Source organism: Monopterus albus, unplaced genomic scaffold (assembly GCF_001952655.1).
Source record: "Monopterus albus unplaced genomic scaffold, M_albus_1.0 scaffold192.1, whole genome shotgun sequence".
NCBI classification, from domain to species: domain Eukaryota; kingdom Metazoa; phylum Chordata; class Actinopteri; order Synbranchiformes; family Synbranchidae; genus Monopterus; species Monopterus albus.
Window position 1 is genome coordinate 100,163 of NW_018128072.1, and position 24,352 is coordinate 124,514.

Here is a 24,352-nt window from a genome sequence, read left to right on the forward strand (position 1 = left end):
GAGGAAAACAGCTGTGAGATGATATTAATATGGATCGCTGTGTGTTTACAGTACAGCTTTATTGGTATATGTGCTGGTACTGCAGACAAATGGCCTAATGATCTCAGTTAATGTGTGGAAAAATGTTTGCACATGAATGTTTGCGTATCTGTCTGTGATTAGTGTATCAGCTGGCCGAAGTTCCTCAACTCACGCTGCGAGAGCGTAGAGCCAGACACCCTAGATCAGCATCAGCCCTCACACAGTATTTTGGTTTTATTGTCATAGAACATTACACATATAATATGTCCAAATATACATAACGCACAAAGATAAAAACATAGATTCACACAGTTTTATGCATAAAACTGGAGCATGACAGGATGAAAATGTCAAAAGTTAAAACTGCACTAATCATCATCTTTTATATCGACATTGGATCAGATCAAAGTTGCTTGTAACGCCAACCACAGAGAAGTATCACCCAGCTCTGTAGTTTCCAGGTGTCACCCACTGTTGTGGTTTTCCACCCTGCAATTTTACTGTTGTGGTTCAGATTCACTGTTCCCATCAGTTTCATTTTCAGCCACAGTGTTTAGCAGGTTATTCAAAATGAGCAACTAGCTGATGAGAATAATATAGAATTTAGTATTTAAATGGCTAGATATTTCCCTCAGAAGCTAATGCAAACCAAAAATGGAGCTAAAAGCAGAGTAAATGTTAGGTATACATTCACTGGGTGCCCAAAAACAAATGAGCAAATGAAAGCTGGATGAATCATTAGGCAACAGTTTTGCCTCAACAGCTTTAACTGCGATAATATAAGTATTGTGAAGACAGCTTGTGGCCAACAATCAATTAATGCTGATTTAAAGTACTTTATTTTCAGTTTTACATAATTTGTAAGCACTGAAATAAGTTACATTTATTTGTTGTTTTTTTTATCATATCTTGTATTTAAATTTGCTATGTCCTCAGTTTTATGTACTGTAATAGCATTAATGGCTGCATGTGGATGCATATGAGAATTGAAATTAAACCTATATAGTGAGGTTGAATGTAAGTAGTTGCCAGTCTGTGGTAGCCCAGTGATGTACTGGTGACCTGTCTTGGATTTACCTCACCTAATGTGAGCTGGGAAAGGAAACTGACTGATGTAAAACATAACTTACTTCCATGACTTAAAATATCTGAAGCAGGTGTACTACTGTTACATTCCCTGTCTTGTCCAAGAGAACACAACATGTCGAAATTAAAGGCTGAGGGAAGTTTGGGGGACAGAGGCAGATCTAGGTGATGTATGCTGTACATCTGTACCAGGAGTAATTGCCAGGCTATCAGCAGGAGTCAGACTGTCTGCATAAACACACAGGGACTGTGTCCTTGAAATCTGCTGAGAGTAGGAGAGGACGGCGAGAGAGGAGTGTAAGAAAAACAGAGACATCCTCTGATAGGGAGGTACATGTCTAAAACGTTCCTTAAAAGACGTGGTTCAGTCATATTTCTTTGAGGTTTAATTGGACAATTAAATGGCAGATGTCACATTTATTAGTGACAGTGATAAGACTCAGATGGGGTTAGATACAGTACGTAATGTGTCAGAAGTGTTTGCAGATGACGTAGGCTAGGTCAAACACGGTCGATCTGTGCTGGAACAGATTTTTTCCCACTCTGCTAAGTAAACTGTGTTGCACTGTTTACTTCAGTTCAGTCCTATTGGCTACGACCCAGACCGTCAGATCTAGTTTCCCATCAACACACTGGATATTTATGTTGAACTGTGTCACTTCTGCCACTTAATGTATGATTTCATGACTCCATGCTGACAGTCCTGTTATATAGTGTATGTAATGCAAAGTATTGTGTCACAGAAGTGACAGCCCTCACTGGTTTCCCTCTACAAGCTCAGCTCTGAAAGCAGTACCTCTGTAGTTTTGTAAGCGCTGCACGTGCAGGTGTTGTTTTACTTTAGTTTTCCCTTCTTCCGGGCCTCATCCCCTCTCTATGTTCTCGTCCTCCCCTCTTCCTGTCTCGCAGCCTCTGTCTCTCTCTGTCCCTGCTGGAGTTTGTTTAGACGGATAGATAGTGGGGAAGTATATTTAGATAACATATATTCCACTGTCTGAACACTGAGCTCAGAGAGGGAGAGAGGGACAGTGGAAGAGAACGAGAGGTGGTGAGAGAAGCAGGGAATCAGAGAAGTAGTGAGAGACAAATGAAAGATGAAATAAAGAAAAAGGTTTAAAGTGAATAGGAGATGGAGATTGCATGAGCTTGACTAGCAGAGGATGGAGAAGAGATGGAGGGTGACAGAGGTAGAGCATACTTGAGTGGCAGCATGTCTCCCACTTTTAGCTCCCCTTCTCTTTTCTATTAGTGTATCCAGGTTAATCTCTCAAAGATACTATGACAGAGGGAGCAAGGGTGGAGAGAGACAGGGTGGCAACGCCGCCTCCCTTTGTTTTTCTTTCTAAATATATACTGTATATTTGTATCTTTGCTTTTATCAGACAGCAGCACACAAATGGTATCAGACAAGTGGGGATAGCAGCGGCATTTGCTCTGTGAGATGGCAGTCATGGACATTATTGTAGAGACGTCAGCCATACCCGGCATTATTGGTACTTGTGTGTTAATAATTATAACAGTTAGTAAAAGCGATGAAAATAGCAGATTTATGCATTTTAACCCAGATGATATTGTCAAGTACTTTAAAAAGACAGACTCCTTTTCTGAATAAATACCAAGAAAGGAAACCAGAGGTAGTTATGTTGAGATATTACAGACATTTTGACTATAAAATCATCTTTCTTTTTCAAATGCTCACTGATGCCTTTTGCAGTTTTGGACCCAAATAAGTTTCTTGTGATTCAGAGACAATAAAACACCCATTCATTCTCTTTTTGAGATTGGCACCAGAAAGCTTCCACATGCCGATGAAATACTGTTTTATATTAATGGTGCACTTTCTGAACTCATGAACCTACTTTGCCACTGAGTCTGTCACAGCTTGTTTAAACTCTTGTAAAAATTTTTACTCGGCCAATGTTTTCTTATTCTGAAGCTTCACTGTTACATTTATGGAGTGTATTTACAAGCAGAATGGTGTACCTACTAATGTGTTACCTTTATTTGCTTACAACTGTGTGGAAAGTTAAACATCCGGTCTGCATCAATTGCTTCACGATGTATGACTTCCCTTCCACCCACTTAGTGAAAGGAAGCAAACGTCATACAGTCCTTAACATACGAGATCAGACGACAAACCATCACATGGTGTACTGTAGATGTAAAACCTGTAGTCAGCCAAATTTTAACATTAAAATGGCTTTATTCTGCCTTTCCACTGAAGTACTCCGAGCTTCTTTTACACCTTAAAAACTCTCACCTCTGTGTCCTGCTGAGATGGAAACCAACAGAACAATGAAATGGCATCTTAACAGTCCAGTTTCACTAATCCCTCTGTTCTGTCTGAAGGGTTTCTAGCTTCACCTGCAGTGACTTGTGTACTACTTGTATCACACCTGGCGAAGTGTTGTACTTTCAGAGAGTCAAGGAATTTTAGATATTCTGTGAAAGCACATGAAGTTCCTTTTAGTTCCCTTTTTGAATTCTCTCTTTGACAAACAAAGCCCATAATAAGGTCTAATAACTGTTCTCAGCTATCTCCTATAAACCTCTTGACTTTGAAGGTGGTATAGGGGTTTGGGGTTATTAGCTCATAATTGAACTGGGAGAGGAAGCCTTTCCATGGTGAAACAATCTTCACTGTTATTGTATGAAGGTTCTGTGGCATTGATGTAATAGCAGAACCACAGTTCGATTACTTACTTTTTAAAATGTCAAAATGTTTAATAGAAACACAGAAAGACTGTTTCAAGGGCAGAATAATATAACCATAAAATAGTTTCTGGCCACTCTTGTCAAAGCTTAACACTGTTCATAGTTATATAGCATTTACTAGTGGGTACATTTTCCAGATCAGATAAATATGACACCACACAAAAGGTTGCAGTTCCAAAAGTGCAGACCTTGCCCTTTTAATCCCTGAACTCCCGGTGGCAGAATCTCACCCCTCCCATCTGCAAGTTAATCCACAGCCCCTTACTCATGCTATGAGCTCATGTCTGTAGCTTTGTTTTGCACACACAAGCCCTGCTGTATAAACACACACAGCAGTATTCTGGTGAACAGCGAGCCACTTGCTGTCCCCCCCTGCTGCTATAACACAATGTATGTCTTTCTGTCTTTGTTAAAGGAATAGTTCGGCATTTTGCTAAATATGCTTGTTCACTTTCCAATACTTTCCAAAACACATCTACCAAGACCTCAGAAGTTCACAAGGTAACACACTGTGTCTCATTTGTACAAGAACAGAAATGTAAAATAGTTTGTGGTGCTGAAAGCTTTGTAAGCACTGTTAGTTCTTCTAATTTCCCTGAAAATAAGTATATGTCCCAACATTTTGAACTATTTCTGTAAACCTGCTTTTTGTATTGTTTTCTTTAAATGTTATTATTTAATAGAGAACATACTTTTACTATGCATTAAAAGATAAACACAAACTAACCACACAGAAAACATTATAGAAATAAAGGAAAAACTAAGTATCCGATCCCACATTTTAACAAAAGAAAAAGAAAAAAAGAAGACAATGATGTTGTTATGTCCTTATTTATATACACAGTCACTTATACAGGGCTCCGCTTCTTGGCTCACATGTGAACTAGCCCAAATCACAACACCGCAGCTGTAGCCACTGTTGCCTTCATTTCGCCTGATTTATTTCCTCTTTTAAACAAACAAAGGCTTCATTACTGAGTCACATGTCAGATTAAAGATTATACCGATGCCCCATTCTATCACACCCATTTCCTACATGTTTCCTGCTTAAATAAAGTCTAACTGGCTCTAACAGTTATTGTTTGTTTGGGGAAAAAAGGCAGCTGACTTTTCCTTTGGCCAGTAGGTACAGTAATACCACAGATATGTCCTAAAGGTACACTATGTCTACATCAACACATATTTGCTTCTAACTGTGTATATTAAATGTGCTCATATATATTTCATTTATCTACATACTAACAGATATAGACACACTTCTACGTAACATACATGTGTATCAACAATATTATCAGCTCAAAAACAGTACACGTTCATACATTCACAGCAACTGTCCAGCCTGTACTACCTTCTACCTTTTGTTAATCCCAGCCTTCACCCTGACTAAGAAGACTCCGCCAACATTCCATATTTAAATTCTGGCATTTTTTGTAGCCTTTTATCGAAAACACTGAAGCTTCAAATACTTTTAAAACATTCCATATTTAATTGTTGTCTCATCATACTTTTAAATATAAAGTATTTTCCCATCATAATGACAGTATTGTTTAGAACTGGTCCTTCCTTAGCTTCCCTTAAATCTCCTAACATTATAGTAAAAGGACAACTGTAGAAGCGTGTGTTGTAGGTAGAAACCCACTTTTTAACAGATCTATCAGTGCTACTTCTCTACAATACCAAAACAAATGAAAGCATATTCCCAGTGGCTAAACATCTGTAAATCAGTTTTAGTTGGAAAGATTCTAACTGGAACAAGTTGTTTTATATATATATATACACATGAAGACATTTTCCCATGGAACTGGTTTATCCAAAACATCCTCCCATTTTGACTTAATAGCTAGTGGTTTAATAGCTAGTAGTGCTGTTTGTATTTTAGCACAGAGACACTCTTCACATCTTTTGCTTGTGCCTCACCCCCAGAACCTGGAGAGATCCTCTGTATTCATCTGTTTGTCTGCCTGTTCTCTGAGCACTGAAGGACTGCTCATTTCCTGTTACCTTGAAGCAGTCCTCTCTTGCTTTGATTCTTTCCTTCTGTTGTCTCGTTCCACGTACGTGTGGGCCTGCTGGATTCCTCTCATAAATCTAACCTTCCTCAAATTTAGTACACCTCTCTTCTTGGTAATTATCTCCTGGAAAGGTGCAGCATTGAGTTCACTCAAACTCAAGTGAGCACCAGGGGAAATAGCTAATCACTCCCACTGTCTGACAGCTAGGGGTTATATGCTCTGGCCTCGGTTTCCTGATCGCATGGAAAGACATTCATCGCCCAGCTGTGTCTTCTCCTTGCCAGACAGATGCACAGAAGAACTGCAGAGACCCTACAGGAGAGCTCACAGTCACAGACAAACATATACATGGTGCAGTAATCCCCCTGTTTCTGTGTTTCAGTTGGTGTGGACAAGCAGTGTGAGCTGACCTGCAGACCAGCAGGCTATCGCTTCTACGTCCGTCAGGCCGAACGCGTCCGAGATGGGACCCCCTGCTTCAATGTTAACGCCAGTGACGTGTGTGTGGAAGGACGATGTCTGGTCAGTGAATTTAAGTGTGTGTCTGTGTGAGATGACAAACTCCAGAGCCTGGCTCGCTTAGTCTCATGTCTGCTGGCTGATGTAAGCCTGGTTTTCATATTCAAAATGTCTCCAATATCTTTTCTTTTCTTTTTCGTTTTACCCTACTCTGTGCCTCCTTTCTCTGTATTTTTCGCTCACTTGCACTCACTCTGATTTTGCCCTCATTCCACTTTTCTGTTCCTAGCAAGAATCTGCCAATTTACACAAACAACAGTGAAATAAACACTGGCAGTGGATGTGAAATGTCAACAAGGCCCAATAGCTTTTCCCTCCTGTGTTTCTACCCCTTATCTGACATCTCCCTCGTTCCCCTACCCCTCTTTCCCCCTATTGTCTGACTCATCACTCACATTTTCACTCTTCACCTTCTTCTCCTGCCAGACTGAGGGTTGCGACGGGGTACTGGGCTCTGGCTCTACAGTTGACAAGTGCGGAGTGTGTGGTGGGCAGGAGACGACCTGTCGAAAGGTGACAGGAAGTTTCCAAAATGTCACGGTTCCCCTTGGTTACCAGAAGATCCTGGAAATACCGCCTGGAGCCACATTCATTAACATTACGGAGAGACGAGCAAGCCCTAACTACCTGGGTAAGATGTAACAGACAATCACGCTCATACACACATGTGGTATGCATTTTAGGATTTCTTGAATAATACCCTTTATAGCTCCAGTGAAAGCGGGATGTTGGCGAGGAAGTTGTAGATTTGAGAATAGGATTTGGCCCATGTGTGCTGGCTCCAACAAAGACTGTAAATTTTGCAGACTCAGGTCAAATAAAGCTAGTATTGTTAGAGTCCATAAGCATTCAGTGTGTATGTGTTCTTTGTGTTGCCAGCCCCCTGTTTGGTGAGACAGCCCTCTAGAGCTTATCTGTTTTAAAGTGTGCTTGAGCTTATGTGGGTTTCCTAATAGTACACCAGACTAAATACGCCTAAATAAGAGTAAACTTAACTCAAACCTTGAACCTTCCCCACCCCGACACATATTTCTCCAGCCATGAGGAGTGGCACTGGGGCATCAGTGGTGAACGGGCGTTGGGCTGTGGACCCTCCAGGGGTGTACCAGGCAGGGGGGACTACTTTCACCTACATGCCAACCAGAACGCAAGCAGAGGGGGAGGAAGGGAAAGGAGAGTCCCTTACGGCCCCAGGACCGACCACCACACAGCTACTACTATATGTAAGCACTGGAACACAGCAAGGCTTTCATTTTAACTGTGTAAACAAACATGAATCGGGGCATGGCAAAATTAATGATAACAATCTGCTGTAAGCCCAAAGTGGTGCTGTGAAGATTCTCCAGATAGGAAGCATTAATTTAGCACCATAGAGGGATAAAGACAGCTACACTAAAGCTTGGCCTGAACCACATAAGATTAAACATGGCTTAATAATAACAAATCTAACCTCAGGCTAAAATCTTATTAAAGAACAGGAGTCATGTGCAGCATTACATCCAGCAGCTACAGGGCATGGGGGGTAAAAATAGCAAGCACACACCAAAGTCAGAGTTTGATGTTCTTTGAAATCACCTGCATTTTAAGCCTTTACGGCTATCAGTTTAAAATAACTAAAAGCCTGTAAGCAGGGAGTTGGCACTGTGAGGCTATAATTACCTGCTGGAAAATAAACTGTTGGATGCATGAAAAATATCTGGAGATCCTTGCCACTGGGGGCTTCAAAACAAAATGTCTGGAGAATCCACATAGATTAAGGGTTAGGATGCTGACCAAGTCTGGCCTGGGACCCTTTGTTGTATTCCTTTCTCCCTTGTTTCCTGTCATCTCTAAACTATTTATAATAAAAACAGGGCACAGGGCAAAGTAGAGAAGAGAGGTCACATAAAGCAGAGCGCCATTTAACGAAACAGCTCTGTTTGCTGTCCCGTTAAGAGTTTTATCAATTCAACTCTCAGCAGAAAAGCCATAGGTTTTAGAATTCCTCCTCTGGGGACTGTGAGTGGTTTTACCTACTGCCAGTTCATCCAGTAGTTATGAGGATATTTCACTCTGGCCCCACATGTTGCACCAAAGGACTGAGACATCAGCAGGTCTAGCAAAATACAGCAAATCAAAATGTTGTTGTGAACCTAAGATGGCCTTGACCTATGTCAGGTCTTATAAGATGAGTTGTTGTGTTTCATAACAAGAGGAAAGACATGCATACACCCTGCTGACACTGATTCCTGGCCAAGACTGTAGTGGCTATTCTATGTCCTGACCTTGCTGTCAAAGGGGAAGAGGACATTTCTCTTCAGGGATCAGTAAGGTTCTTTTAGGGTGTTTCTTGTCACTGGCCACTTCATCTCCCCTTCTGTCTGTTCTCTCTTCTGGCTTTGCACTGCAGATAATATTCTACAAGGACAACCCTGGCATCGACTATGAGTTTTATATCCCCGTGGAGAAGAAGGAGGGAGAGAGGGAGTGGCTGATAGAGAGAGAGAGGGAGCCACCCAGAGAGAGGCCAAGGGAGCGAGAGCCAGCGAGGGCACCCCTTCGCAGTAGGTCCATTGCCCTCCAACCTTCTGACCTCTCATTTGGACAGGCTGGACATACATTATGTAGAGTGCAATTTAGTCTTACCCAACAGATGGTCTCAACATCCAGTCTTTCCAAATTACCCAAGGAATTCATATTCCTGGACAATGATTGACATGTTTATAGATTAGAATGGCTGTGGTTCTGGTGGGAGGGATTATTGTATAAGAGTGTTTGTGAGGTTGTGTATGACCTAGTTGGGAGACTATCTGGTCCACATGTCCACTGTCATGAGATCCTGACCTCATCATGACATCATTACCCTGTGACTCACCGCCTTCCTGCTATTCTCGATATTTCAACATTTATGCTTTATTTGTTTTCTCACACTTTATCGCTCTTCTCTCCTCGTCCTCGTGTCTGTTACCTCCCTCCTCCACATTTGCTGTCCTGTCTAATTTGTCTTTATGTCTGTTTTCTCTTCTCTCCCAGGTCCTCTCACTGTGTCAGTAGAACACCCACCTCCTGGTTCTCCTCCTGTTGTGGTCCCTTCTTTCCCTTCTTCCTCCTCCTCCTACTCTATGTTTTCTCCCTCATCCTCAGACCGATGGACACCTGAGAGGTTACATCCTCAAGGATCTGCACCAAATAGGAACATTCGGATCCCCCCTCGCACTGACCTGCCACTGGACACACAACCACCGTTTGTTTGGAGGACGGGTGGACTCACAGAGTGTTCTGCTTCCTGTGGCCAAGGTCAGATTCTGATTAGACATCTTCATATATGTGACATTTTAAAATGAAGGTTCTATGCACACAGCAGCCTTACTTTGGATGACGTGGTATCTCCCTCCTCTGGTTGTTGGGAGCAAGTACAAGAACCTGGAACTAAAGTACTTGTCGATCTGTCCGTCATTGTCACTGTGCAGGTTCTCAACACAGAGTCATTCTGTGTATAAACCGCCACACAGATGAGGAAGTCCCGGAGAGGCAATGTGACTCTGCAGCCAGACCTGTCCCTGAGGAGGAGCCTTGCAATACGCAACCCTGTCCACCATTGTGAGCCAATTTATAGTTAAACAGACATACACAACATAGATTTTTTTTCATTTTGAACTCACTTATAACTACAAATAGTCACAAAATCATGTTTTTACACCGTTTTTGTCTATAATATCAGTCCTAAAGTTGCATTTTCTTAAAAACAATTTGATAAATCTGGTGCTAATGCAAATAACATTTCTTCAGCTTTTTAAAAAAAATCTTTAGAGCTGCAAGTGACCTTTCTTATTTTAAAATACACACTCACTTTTGGAGAACTCTCAAAACAACTTGACTTCTACCACCAACAGGTTGACCTCATCTCACTGCACTACCAGACTCACATGTTTTAAGAAAATTAAAAAAAAAATGGCTCAGTTATGAATGAACAGAAAGGAATTTTTCTAGTGTACGCTTTCTTGGATTGCACACAAGTTGTCACAAGCATGGACACAAGATGGTCATGCTGTTTTTCAAAAAAAAAAAAAAAAAATTGGCTCAGTTATGAATGAACAGAAAGGAATTTTTCTAGTGTACGCTTTCTTGGATTGTACGCAAGTTGTCACAAGCATGGACACAAGATGGTCATGCTGTTTTTCAAAAACTGCAAACAAGCACAGAGAGTGGGTGGGGTCTGGTTAAGATAAGCATGAGAAGTTGTGTTCATGGAGTTTGTTAGATTTTGGCATGGTGCTTTGAAATGATGGCATCTCTGCAGACAGTGGGCCATGGGTTGGGCTGTAACAAGTCATTTTTAAACTCTTATTTGACTTTTGAACATTTTTGATGTTATATATTTTTGAGCAACTGTTTTTTTTTACTCAGTTATAGACAGACGTTTTTGTAGTGCATGTTTTCTGAAGTAAAAAGCAGGACTTGTACACAAGTTGCAGCTAATGTCTTTGTATTACCTTTAGGTTCTGCAGTGCTAAATCTGAGATGTAATGAATTTCTAAGGTTCAAAACTAAGCAAATTGATTGTCATAAATTAAACCAGTAACCAGCAGGAAAACAATCCATATAGAACCCTGGTATCACACTGTTTTTAACCGTGTCATTTGCAGTGTATACTCCACATAATACAGTATATACTGTACATAAAGGAATTGTTAGTAAGACTTTTTAATTTCTAAGTTAAGCAGTTCAAGGCTGCAAAAACACTAGAACAGTCCTTTAAACCAAGGACATACTGTAGCTATCTACAGTGCTAGACACAACTTGGATGAATGCTGTGATTTCTCTGCATAAACAAACTTGAATCATCGATGATGGCCAAAATATTCAGTGTATTTAGATTGTAAATCCAAGTAATTTGGAGCTGAAATGATTTGCTGACTAATGGCTTAATCAGTCCACAGAAGATTATGAAGCAGTTATTTTTATCATCAATAAATAATTTAAGTAATTTTTTAAGCAGAAATTCACCAAAATCACTGGTTTCAGCTTGTAAGGTGTGAATATTTGCTGGTTTTCTCTTATGGCAATAAACTGAATATTTCCAGGTTTGTGAAAACAAGACATTTTAGATGTCTCCATGGACCATGACCATTTCTTTATTTGACCTTTTATAAGTAAAATGATGATCAGTTAGATGAGAAGATAATTAGATGCACTAACACAGCCCTAACACAATCACATCTGGTTTCCATTAGTTAAAAGTAAGCTTTAACTTGTCTGTCTCTCTCCTTGACTGTATGTCAGCTGGGAGGCCAGTGAGTGGTCAGAGTGCAGTGTGTCCTGTGGCCCTGGTGTGCAGCAGAGGCAGCTCCAGTGCAGGCAGAGCTTTGGGCAGCGCTCCACCATGGTCCACCCGCAGCGCTGTGCCCACCTCACCCCACCAGAGTCTACACAGCCCTGCGAGCTCAGTCTGTGCTCCCACTGGGAGGTCAGCTCCGACTGGAGCACGGTAGGTCAACAACCAGTATGGGGCTGGAAATGCATCTGCTCATGTGTCTGCACTCTGCATGCATGAGAACCAGATGGCTGTGCTGTATCTCAGAAACTGCAAACAAGTACAGAGAGTGGGTGGGGTCTGGTTCAGATAAGCTGAGCGGTTGTGTTCATGGAATTTCTTTTAGATTTTGGCATGGTGCTTTGAAATTTTGATGGCACTATGATAAAAATGCTTTTAAAGTGGGACACCTCTGCAGCCAGTGGGCCACGGGCTGGGCTGTAACAGGTCGTTTCAACTTTTTTTAATGAGTTACACATTTTAGATCAGTGGTAATTCCAGATATGAATCATAAAACAAACACGCACTTCTCTGAATGTTTGAAATCAACAAACCTCTGCTTCCTTGCACATAGTTTAACTTTTTAAAAGTAATTTTTAACTTCATTCTCATTTCTTTTTTTAATATCTTGTTTTTCTGCTACTTACTGTTGCCTAATCAGTTGCCCTCTGGGAACAAATAAAGTGATTTATTAATTCATAATTAACCATTAACTTTTTGTGTCAACTAGTGTTGGAGGGACTGTATATTCTAGTTGAGGGAACGGGGATGTACATGTGTTAGATCTCAGGTTTATGCTCTTTTTGTTCCTGTATTTATTTCTCCTCTGTCTGTTGCAGTGCTCAGTGGACTGTGGAGTAGGGAGGAGGACAAGGAGTGTGCGCTGCGTCAGTGATCAAGGAAGCATAGTGAACGACAAGGAGTGCAACTCCAGGCTCCGTCCCCAAGGGACTGAAGAGTGCAACATGGGGCCCTGTGTAACCAACTGGTACTTCACTGACTGGTCCAGCACTGTGAGTAACACACATGCATTGGTGCAAGGGAACAACCATTCACAATGTTTCACAGCGACCCTCAACATGATCTTCCGCTTTGTGTCCCTCAGTGTTCGGCACAGTGTGGCCCCGGGGTGCAGAGGAGGGAGGTGGTGTGTCTGACTCGAGGAGGGGTCAGGGAGGGTGGAGGAGGGGAATGTGTTGGGGAAAAACCAGCAGAGATGAAGGCCTGTAATGGGGGCCCCTGTGTGCCAACAGCCATGTGGTACAGCAGCCCCTGGACACAGGTAGGACAGAGGGAAGGAAATACATAGGACAATTCAGAGGGTTTTTGTTTGATTGTTTTTTTTGGTGTGTTTCTCTATTTAGTTCTTGTCTTGTTTCATACTGTGTAATTTTGGTGCGTGACAAATGCCCATCACCAAAATGGTGCATTTCAATAAATGCTGCCAACATTGTGCAGGATTTTTAAAACTTGTTTAACTTTAATTTGTGCTTTATTTAGTCTTTGGTGTGACCTTGAGTCTTGTAAATTTTTTGGTGCATTTATGATCTATTTATTTTGAAGTAATATGACATTTATTTTGCAGTGAGCACAGCTACTGGATACCTGATGTAGAGCATATGACTGGTTTTTGCTCTTTTCTAGTGCAATGTCCCGTGTGGGAATGGGACTCAGCGACGAGACATTATTTGTGTCCAGAAGATGGGAAATGATGTTGCGGTTGTATCAGCCAATGAATGTGCACATCTGGACAAGCCTGCTGCAGTCCAGGAGTGCGAGACGGGAGAGTGTCAGCCGCAGTGGTTCACTACAGAGTGGAGCTCGGTGAGAGACCGAAAAGAGCCGAAAAAAGCATGGAACTGGGAGTAAAATGATGAAAATTGAAATTACAGGACAAAACAAACAAAAGCAACCAGGACAACTCCAGTAGGGTTGTCAGAAGATTGTCGGCGTATTGTGCACCACTCGCACTATATCAGATAATGTTGCATTTATATTTCTAACAGTATTAGGAATTCTGTCTCTCTCCTTTGCTTTTGTTCTCAGTGCTCACGTTCCTGTGGAAAAGGCTTACAGATGAGGGAGGTGCGGTGTCTAATGCCGGACAAAAAGCACAGCCACGAATGTGACTCCAACACCAAACCTGAACAGGAGCAAATGTGCAACATATTACCCTGCGGTCCACAAGTCTCAGGTTGGTGTGAGCATTGATAAGACAGTATATTTTGTGTGTTTTGGATTCCACCCTACCTACCAGTCTCTCTCTCCTTCTCTTTAACCGTAGATGAAAACTGCCGGGATAGACGCCATAACTGTGTGATGGTGGTGCAGGCCAGGCTGTGCGTCTACTCCTACTACAAGACTGCCTGCTGTGCCTCGTGTACCCAGAGTGCTCAGCGTGCCAAGAGGCACTGACCTGCCAATCACAGACAGCCCAGGTGTGCTAGAAGTCAAGTATTAGGTCAATAGGGTTGATCGCCCCTGAAAAGGCAAGTCTGTAGAAATGAGCAGCTCAGAGTAGACGTGAAGGCTTTGACATTCAACTGTTTGTTCCTGATTCTTCAGATCATACACTGTGAAAGCAGCCACTTCTTTTTACCAGTTCTCTGCATTTTATATCGGGTTTTATATTGTCTCTTAGAACCACATATTCCACTAAGATTGTTTCTGTTTATGTTGTACATCGGTTTTAGCAGGTTCATGTATCACACAGGGCTGAAGGAGGCATTTCCACTCTTGGAGGCTCATTTCTATGGCTGAGAGACTGTACAAAAGGTGCTCACTGAGGACACAGCTGTGTTTCAACAGCCTTTTCTGAGATTCCTTTTAATCTACAGGATCTTAAGACAGATTTAGTCCAACATGTATACCACTAATTATGTGCTGAACAAATAATTACCATGTGTGCTAGATAAACTGTGTAGACAGTAGATCTGTGCGTTGCTGAAGATCTACTGGAATAGATCTGCTGTGTTTCTGTACACTACAGAAACTCCCCACTGAACCACAGTGGCGACCCCCAACTAAGCTATAATGATTTTATTTACATATCATATGTTTATTTTCTTATTGCCAAAAATATATTCCTCTAGTGTCCTTGTATTGTTCAGTTCAGTATTTGGACAGATGAACCAAAGGAGTAGGGTGACCATGGCAGTAAGTGACCAAATAAAATACGTCAGTGCAGGAGGGGCATTAAGCATGGATGTTAAAAAGGCAGCATAGACTCTGTACAGTCTTTTAGTGTATTTGTCTCAGTATACAGATGGGTGACAATGGAAAGACACTGTACACTGTAGGTCTTTTTAAAGACAGCTGTTAATTGCATTAGTGTTAAAATCCTCTGCAAAGGTGTGAAGACTCTATTATGTTTTTTACAAAATAAAAATGATGCTGCTCACTAAATTAACAGGCATGATTTGTAAATTGAAAAAAGAAAGACATAGTCCTGGTTGTTCAGTACTTTTCTTCTTGTCAACACAATACTAAAACCAACAAGGCTTTAGTCTATTTCTTAATATTTTCAGACTTCCCAGCACATGTCTGTGACACTCAGTCTCAGCCTATTCAGGCTACTGATGATGTAAATCTTTAGATTTTGGTCACAGTTATATAGTTTCATTAAAGAAAGACGATAATTTTATGAAACACGTGAGCGCTGTAGGTTTTAGTAAGTGTTACTCAAACAGGAGTAAATAGTAAATTTAGTAAGGACTTTTTTTCAGCTGTGGATTAACACATTATTTATGACACCAGGACAACGTATGAGGGATTGTCTCAAAATAAACTACAGTGCCCATGTTCATCTTAATGAAGGAACATGTCACCAGCAGAACAGTGTGGCTCACTGTTGTGTTTGTAATCATTTCTCAGAGCTCTGTGGCACAGGTGAAGATGTTAGAAAAGACTTTGTCTAGTCAGCCAGTACATGTTAGTTTCTAATTGTTGTTAATTTTGGTCTTTTCATGGGACTTGTTGACATTGAGAAGAATATAGAATGTAGTTTTTTCCTGGAATTTGATGATGCACAGTTTAGAAACTTAAATTAACTCCTAATTGATTTAGATAGATTTTGTGTTTTTGTGTTGTGATGATGGCACCACGATGATCGGGCTGATGTATTTTTTTTATAAAACACCTTTATGTTCTCCTCTTTCCTCTCCTCATCACAGTATATCCCTTTTGTGTGTGTGTGTATTTAATATCACTGTTCTGGGAGGAGATGGTAAATCTGTCTTATGAAAATAAGCGAAGCCAGAATTAGGAAACTCTTTGGAAACTGAGACGGCTACTGTCGCTTAAACATCTTTTAACAAGTTTAATTATATAGATTAACTGCAACAATTGGAACCATTCTGCTTTGACCTGAAAGTAAATATTTGCATTCTGACATGGCAACCTCTATATTTACAGTATGTGTAAGTATTCTTTGATGATGATCTTTCTTCCTTTCCTTGGTTTTACTTTGCCCTTTTCCCCACACCCATAACTATAGTCTGCCCGCGTCAGGGTGAGGAGGTGTCTGTATATTTGTCAGATATGTTTGAATGTCTATCTTTTCTTTTGAAAACAATAAGCGCTTATGTTTTATAACTGATTAGAGTTATCAGAAAAGTTGTAGTAGACTGCTTTATTCGCACATAACTGTCATATAACGATTGTATTTTTTGCATTTGACAAAAACATTTTGTGATTTTACTGTACTTATGGTTTGTGGATGTTTGTGCATGTGATGTGTGCGTATGTGCATGCATGTATGGATGTGTGTTTTGTGATTTTGCCTTTGAATGGCTCATTTCCGTCTCTAATCCCTCATAGTAAAAATTGCATTTTATATGAAACCAAGAAAAGGATAGTAATTTATCTATTATCTAAAAACCATGTAATTTATTTTGTGTTTTAAAAGGCTGTAGGATTTGTGTGTGTGCGTGTGTGTTATGTTTATTATCACTGATACACAGACGATTTTTAAATCAAGAACAAAAGTGTGGAAAAAATATTATGCCAAAGCTTCATTTTAAATAAAAGTGAAACCAGAGAAATTAAATGGCAAGTAGTTTTGTTTGTTGTTGTAGCCGAATTCCTCCAAATGATGGCGCCATTGAGTCTCAAACGTAAATGACCACTTAGGGTAAAACCCCTGTTGGGTGTCCAGTCTGGACTGTGGCTTTTTTTTTTTTTTTTTAAGAAACCCAAATGGCAGGTAAAATTATTCAAACCAAAAGATAAATAAGAATTCATGGTTGTTTTACGATATTCACAAATAGCACAATGAAGCCATTGTTTGAACAATAACTTTAAGCCATTTAATGTGTCGTGTGATATTTTGACAGTCTAAAACAAAAGCAGCGTTTCCAAATGAAGTTTTTCATGCAGATTATTCCATGGGAAAATATGAAAAGCTAATTTTGCCAAGTTGAGAAAGGTCAGAAATGTCTTGCTGCCTGAGGTGTAAATGTTGGAGTGTCTGGACGAGTTGAAATATGTCCAGTAGGGGCAAGTTAAAGTAAAGCGAAGTGAAGGCAGGGAAGAAAAGGTCAAAGTTTAAAAAGCATAGCAAGCTTGTAAGACTGTATTGCTGCTCAAGTGAAACAGGCATTTAGCAACGATGGCATGGCCAAATGCTGGTTTGCCAGGTTCCAGGGTTGTATCCAGGATTTTAGAAACACTGAAGTCCCCCCAGTGACCCTTAAATATTTGGGTGCTTCATATTTTTGTTATTTATTTAATTAAAGATTAAGTGACATTTTAGTTGATATTCTTTCATAAGCTATATTGCCGAGAATGCTTTAGGAATAGCCTACTTAACTTTTAGCCTTAAAGTCTATTTATCCTTAAATCAGTCTGTAAAATACTCATGATGTATGTTCTTTAACTGTAGCATGTATCCTTAAAATCCCCAGGAAATAACATAGCACATGACATCAGCATTTTGCTGTGGTGTTTGTTTACTAGGCCTAGGCTATTCTTTGACTTTTAGACTAGATGATTTTTTTATGCACAGACTAGACCAGTGATAACTGCATTAACCTAAATAACACATGCAGCTCTAAAGTTTTATAATGCTGTTGCAGCTATGTTTGATTAGTTTGCAGCTGCATTTAAATGGATCATTCAGAAAAACTTGACTAAGGATGAAGAAATGCCTGTTTAGCTATAGCAAACCTGATTAAATCAAATTAAAGTTTAGGTTTGTTCGCCCTCCGGTTTTACTCTTGGGCCCCGCGGGTGTTGCATCTCTCCTGTCTTGTGTGCTAGGTTTGTAAGAAGCCCCTAGTGTGGTGATATACTGTATGTACATGCCAGTAGGTTCGTGCGTTGGTGTGCAGCTCAACGTGTGTGTGTGTGTGTGTGCAGTGCGGGTGGGGTGTGGATGAATGTGGCGGGGGATGCTGGCTCATAGAGGGCACGAGGCAAAGCAGGCAGATGGTGACCTTTTGGAGCAAATTAACATGAACCCTATATGACTCTCGCTTTTCACTCAGTCTCGCTCCTGGCAAAGATGTGCACGCACGCATACCTCAAAGATAAGATGTGTTAGTTTAGCAATAACAGTGTACACTGCCTGTTTTTACACATCTCGGTTTAAAAAAAGTCCAATGTCGACCAGTTTTCCAAAGTACAGCCTGTAAAGTAGGCCAACTCCATCCCGGAGCTATCTCCTCTTCCCTCTGTCACACTTTTTACTCTGTGTGGGTGTGAGCGTGATTTCGGGCTCGGGCGTGAACAGCTGTAGTAGTCGTGACTGCGTGCACGGCGTCGGCGGCGCGCTTCGGCTTCATGTCAAGAAGCATCATTTCAGCACCAAGGCCAGGGCTCGCAGCTAGAACAATAGGCGGCTCCGCGCACGGTATCGCCTAGGTAACGTCTAAAAAGTTTTATCCGCAAACTGTCACTCACACGAAGAAATCAAAAACACATAAAATACTTGCAATGTTGTGAATATACACATAATACGTACAGCACCGGGTTTAACGAATGGATTTGTGAAATCTATTGAGAAAGTGGGAGAGGATTTTTTTTTTCGTGTGAGTACGGCGCATAAATTTGTCGACGGCCCCTGGGAGTTACGTCACAGGCTAGCAACCGCTGTGGTGAGAGGAGGGGAGGGGTAGAAATAGAGCGGAGGAGATACCGGTATCGGACGTTAAAAGCCGACCCGCCGTGAGACGTTAAAAGAAAACATAATAGCAAGAGTAGTCGGTAAGAAAAGCTTCCGGTAGCGGTTGGAACAATAACGTCGATGTAGAAAGAGGTTGTTACAAGAGAAGCCAACAAGCAAGTTTAAACAGCAGGGAGTTAACCGAATAAAGCAGCTGGTTAGCTCGTTATCACTTTGTAAATTAACAGGAATTTAGAGTGGCTTTTCGTGAAAGTAGTAGCTGCCTACCGCTCGGTCCACTCTGGATTGGTTGGTTAAATTTCAGCGGGACAGGCGACAAGTTTTTTTTTTTTTTCTTTTCTTTTCTTTTTGTTTTTTGAGTCACCTGCCAGAACTCTCCTCCGCCACCTCCAGACCCCCAGAGCTGGACCACGGGGTTTTGTAACAACACACCCGAGCCTGTAGTGTCTGTACACCGAGGAGGAGCAGAGGGAGATCAGCAGGGCTGGTACAAAGAGCGGTGAGCATCCAGAGACAGGAGCACGGGACGGAGAGCGCGCGGCGAGGACAACAACGGGGACCCACCAGAGCGCATCCCTCAAATATCTGCTCAGCACAGGCAGCACAGTGCTAACCATCATCTGCAAACGGTAAGCGCTGTATTGTATGCAGCCCTTTTTTTGAGTCACCTGCCAGAACTGTTGTGTATTCATATATATATATATGTGTGTGTGTGTGTGTGCGTGTGCGTATGTATGTATGTGTGTACATTGAGGGGGGTCGGACAAAGCAAGGGAGCCCCATGACATCTGTGTGTATGCTGTAACCTACAGCTGGCTAAACAAAGAAACCGCTCTATTGCAATGATTTACCCCAGTCACGCAGTTTCTTCTCTTTTTTTATTTGTAGAAATTGTGAACGCTGTTAGTCCCGTAAAAGAAGACGCACACTTACATATATTTTCGACGTATATATATTTAATTGGGAGAAAATTGCCATTATTGTTTGTTGATTGGCTAATTAAAATTTGCATAATTGTTTTACCAGAAGCTACTGAAGCCCTTTGTCATCAGGCTGGGCAATAAATACACAAATAATCATGCATATAATATTCGCAATTATTTACAGAATTGGGGCAAACATTTTATAGCCTAAGAGCATATTTAAACAATATATAAAATTTTTATGTTTAGAATATTTTTTTATTCTTCAGTTGTCTCACCTAGACTACTAGATGACTAGACAACTAGAAATATGCTAATACTATAATACATATGATAAGTATCATTAAGTGGGGGAATATTGAATATTGTTTTGATACATAAGTATTTTAAAAATCTATAAAGCATGTTAATTATGAACTATTATTATGAATTTTTTGTGTTTTTTCATCCGGGTCTTCCACTGTTTTCTTTTTCTCACCACCTTTACGGCTGTGCCCCAAAGACTGGTCCAGCATCGGTTGCTCCTCTCCAGGGATCCCTGCTTCTAATCTGTTTGCCCCTCAGCCCCTGTAGTACCCAGTCATCCTCTCCACCCTGTCCCGATGAAGGAGGCTGATGCCATCAAGCTGTTTGTGGGGCAGATTCCCCGGAATCTGGAAGAGAAGGACCTCAAGCCTATTTTTGAGCAGTTTGGCAAAATCTATGAGCTAACTGTGATTAAGGACAAATACACTGGCATGCACAAAGGTAGGTCTCATCAGTATAACACAGCCTAAACACACAAACATGGACAGATAACTGAATACTAGATAGGTAGACGTGTGACGATAAGATGGGTGGATTTTCCTGCACTGAGTGTCACATGTCTCCATGGAAACTGTCACACCTCCTCACATCTTCATCTCCTGTTAACGCTGCAATGTGAGATTATGAAGACAGGCAAAGAAATTCAGTTACTGCACATACACTGAATCGAAAACGTGTTTATGAAAGAGTATGTTAGTGGAAAAAAAAACTTAATGTCTATTTAGAATTGTCCTTCGATTTGCCGACATGCTTGTTTATAATTCTGCAGGAGAACATGATATATAAAGGTGTGATACATACGTTTATAATATATGGTGCACAGAGTTGAGAGTCTCCTAATTATTTTAACAATTAAAAAGCTTTAAATAATGACCAGCTCTAACAAGTATCAAAAACACACATTTTATCTCTTTCTCACACTCTTAAACGCACACACACTGACAGGGGGTGCTATGTGTTATGAACCAGATTAGGCTGCATGCTCCAATCAGAGTAATGGGCCTCTAAGCCTGGGTGACACAGGGGAAAGAATCTGTTGTTCTGAGAATCCCCATGGCCACAGTAAGCCCTTCTTAAAAGCCATGAGATGGACCATAAGATGCATACGTGTCTGTGTGTGTGTGTGTGTCATGTACTTTCCTGTGAGTGTTGTTTTATTTCCTTTATGCATTTTTTTATGGAGTCGTTTTTCAGATGTACAGTGTGAATGTTTCCTTCCTTGTCAGATCTTCTCTTCTTTGCTCTGAATCTACATTATTCTGTCTGAGATGTCACTGGGATGCTAACCTGCTGCTAATCTTGTTGTCTTAGTGCTGGTGACAGGTGTAGTAAACAGCTCTGACCAGCCAGCTCTACTACCTTCCTCTCCCTCACACACACAGACACAGGTACAGCACATAGGAAAACAGAGGGAGTGTATTCGGAGTGATCGTGCGGCATGCAGAGAGGTTGGTATAGGGCAGAATCCTGACTGTGCCCTGCCTGTAAGGCCTTGTTAGCCCGGCGCACACGTCTGTGGTGCTGTCATGTGTGCTGACTTGTGCCGTGCCGTTCTGAAATGTGCCGTGCCGTGGACTGTCCTTCTCTGCTCTAGAGTGCATCATCATGGTGTTGTCGAGTACAGTAATAATGCATGAATATATATATATATATATTTTTTTAATCTTCCCGCAAGTTAGCCTGGTGATATTTCAGAAGAGGTGACAAGAAATCAGGGAAAGGTCCAGAAACGGTGACATTTAAATGATTTAAATGGTGTGTGATGGTGTGTGATTGTCAGGGGTGCTACAGAGACTGTGATAGAGAATGACACATATTAAAGCTGTTTGCCCAACTTTTATACCTTTACTCCTTTTCCATCTCTTTTCTGTCTTTCTCTGACAGGATGTGCGTTTCTGACGTACTGTGCAAGAGAGTCGGCACTGAAAGCCCAGAGTGCTCTACACGAGCAGAAGACACTACCAGGGGTAAATGCACATCACAAACATATACATGCACAGACATCCCCATACCGTTATATTCAGTGTTCTATTCATCTCATTAGGGCCCCCTCCCCCCACCTACATACACAGATGCTGCCATCTACCTTGTATACAGACACAGAAGTGACATCACATCAGTGTTTTTTGTGCTATTGGAGGTTCAGCTCTCATTAGTAACACTGTGACATAAGTTAGCAGCCAGCAGGCGTCTTGCTGCTAGGGACAAACACACCCTTTTGCCGGAGAGACACATAGGAGTACTCCTTGAGCATTATCATCTTCATTTCTCTATCTTCCTCTGTCTCGTCATCTCTGTCTGTCCCCCATTAGCCTCCAGTGATAGCTCCCGCCTAGAGAGTGTGTAATTAATGTGGCCATTCCCCTTTGTCTCATCCCAGTCTCCCTCAGTCTCTAGTGAGGGATTGTGTGCTGTGGTTGGGCTGGGGTAGGACACTGTTCGTTATAGATGGGACACTGTGCGAGATCTGTGTCTGTCTTGTAGGCCGTACCTCTCTGTTTTCCCTCGCTCTTTTCTCTCTGTGACCTGGTTTTCACTGCAGTTAAAAACTGATTTTGCAGTAACTGTTTTGGTACATTTTGCCATTGTATCCTATTTTATAATCCAGAAGTAGTGTGCACAACTATCAGGCCCAGAAAGAGCACTGTTTAAGGATAGGATGTTTGTAGAAATGACCTTTTCCTAGCTTTATCTAAACTCTGATTTACAGCAGTTAGAATAATGAGTGTACCTCAACTATCTTTATCTCAGTCTCTCTGTGACTCTGCCACTGATCAGAGTTTCAGTCCCTGCACATTCTCTGCAAGGTGGGGTGTTGATAAGATCTCTGTGAGAAAACGGTTGGAGGAGAGCCTTTGGGGGAGGGGAAATATTCTGACACACACAAGCATACGTACATATTTTACATGCAGCTGGGGAATGCCTCTGCATTCATACATACACAAATGCTCACTCATACAAATGCAGCATGTTAATAATGACATTAATCCAGTTAGAGCTACTAAGGAGTCTGACCTTTCTGCAAAAATCACCTTCCCACTGTCTGCTGTCTTGTTCCCCTCTCTCTTGCTGTCTTTTGTCCTCTGACTCATTTTTCTAACCATCTCCACTGCTTTACTTTAACCTTTCTTGTTGATGTCATCAATTAACAAACTCATTGCAGCAAAGGGAAATTATCCATAAGCCTGCTTTTCAAGCAGATGTTTCAGCGGATTTCTAGATAAATGGTAATAAATATTCTGTACACACAGAGGAGATATGTGCAGGGAGGATACTCATTAACGATACAGATTTACTAAAGAGGCAGGATACAACAATCAGGAGCACCACTCCCCTGAGGAAGACTTGTATTGAAACATGGGTGTTGTTGTGTGCTAGGTTTTAAATAAGCCTGGACTGTTCTGTGCATCATTACTGTTTCCACATGCGGCTTTCCTCAGTTTGGAACAGCTTGCCTTCTCCTATGAGGCTTATGAAAAGGAGACATCATTCCTTATTCTGACTATTTTGTCAGCATGAGTAAAGTACTGGTAAGACTATGAAAAATAATTTGAGACCTTTCAGTGCTTTTCTATGTTGAGTTTAGTGAATTACTTAATTAATACCAATAAATGAAAGATAAGTGCACAATTTTACAGCAACACTTTCCTCTATTCAAAGTACTCACAAATGTTTTGTCGACTACTGCTGGGCATAAATGAGCTCCTCATATTTCTATCACATCATATTTCTAAATAATTCCAGTACATTATTTTGATGATTAGATTTAAGCTGGGAGGCCTCTAAATTGTGTAAACTCTCCCCTCCCTGTATTTTTTCTAAGGCTTAGCTCTGCTATCACTTTCCACTGCCGTTCTATATTCTTTCTCTATCCTGCGTCTTCTTCCTTCTTTCTCCCCCTCCCTGCCTATTGCCTTCTTTGACAGGATTTAAAAATGACTTCTGAGAATTTCTCTCTCTTTCAGTCATTGGCCTATTATCCCATTCTTTTCTCCCTGAGAATTGCTTTTTCATCTCTTCCCTATTCCTCATTTTATTTCCCCCAAACCTCCATTCTTCCCTTCTTTCCATTTTATCTATTTTTTCCCTCAAATCCCCTCTGTCCTGTGTTCAACTCCTCCCCTCACACCCTCCTGTTTCTCTGTACCAGCGGACTATTACAGAATGCCAACCCTTTCATCGCTCGCTCCTTTCCTCTCAAAAATCTCTTCATGGTGTCCTGCTATCATTTTTTTCCCTCACTGCACACTGCTGCTTCCTTCTCGGATTCTCATTTCACAGTCATTTATGGTAACTCTTCTCCTAAGTCCTCTGCTTAACGCCAGTCTCTCACTCTCTCCCTGTCCCCCCCCGT

The 24,352-nt window shown here is 41.2% G+C and overlaps 2 protein-coding genes across 7 annotated transcripts in view; both read left to right on the forward strand.

The window, feature by feature from the left end:
* Positions 1–16,684, forward strand: part of adamtsl4 (ADAMTS-like 4) — a 46,253-nt gene extending 29,569 nt beyond the window's left edge. For all 4 annotated transcript variants that reach the window (XM_020617571.1, XM_020617570.1, XM_020617569.1 and 1 more), the window contains exons 6-17: positions 6,217–6,356; positions 6,780–6,984; positions 7,392–7,576; positions 8,743–8,896; positions 9,366–9,629; positions 9,803–9,932; positions 11,616–11,820; positions 12,486–12,659; positions 12,752–12,928; positions 13,291–13,470; positions 13,693–13,840; positions 13,931–16,684. In XM_020617571.1, coding sequence (XP_020473227.1) covers positions 6,217–6,356; positions 6,780–6,984; positions 7,392–7,576; positions 8,743–8,896; positions 9,366–9,629; positions 9,803–9,932; positions 11,616–11,820; positions 12,486–12,659; positions 12,752–12,928; positions 13,291–13,470; positions 13,693–13,840; positions 13,931–14,061 — 2,093 coding nt within the window. In that variant the 3' untranslated portion in view covers positions 14,062–16,684. The remainder of the gene's footprint in view (positions 1–6,216; positions 6,357–6,779; positions 6,985–7,391; positions 7,577–8,742; positions 8,897–9,365; positions 9,630–9,802; positions 9,933–11,615; positions 11,821–12,485; positions 12,660–12,751; positions 12,929–13,290; positions 13,471–13,692; positions 13,841–13,930) is intronic.
* A 2,031-nt stretch (positions 16,685–18,715) lies between these two features.
* Positions 18,716–24,352, forward strand: part of celf3b (cugbp, Elav-like family member 3b) — a 36,196-nt gene continuing 30,559 nt past the window's right edge. Inside the window, exons 1-3 of one of the 3 annotated variants that reach the window (XR_002276382.1) lie at positions 18,716–19,398; positions 20,195–20,439; positions 21,883–21,965. Coding sequence is in view for 2 of the 3 variants with exons in the window: in XM_020617633.1 (XP_020473289.1) it covers positions 20,295–20,439; positions 21,883–21,965 (228 nt within the window). In the remaining variant the exon portion in view is untranslated. Of the gene's footprint in view, positions 19,399–20,194; positions 20,440–21,309; positions 21,447–21,882; positions 21,966–24,352 lie in introns of those variants that run through there. The other 2 variants (XM_020617633.1, XM_020617634.1) reach the window with 2 other exon arrangements.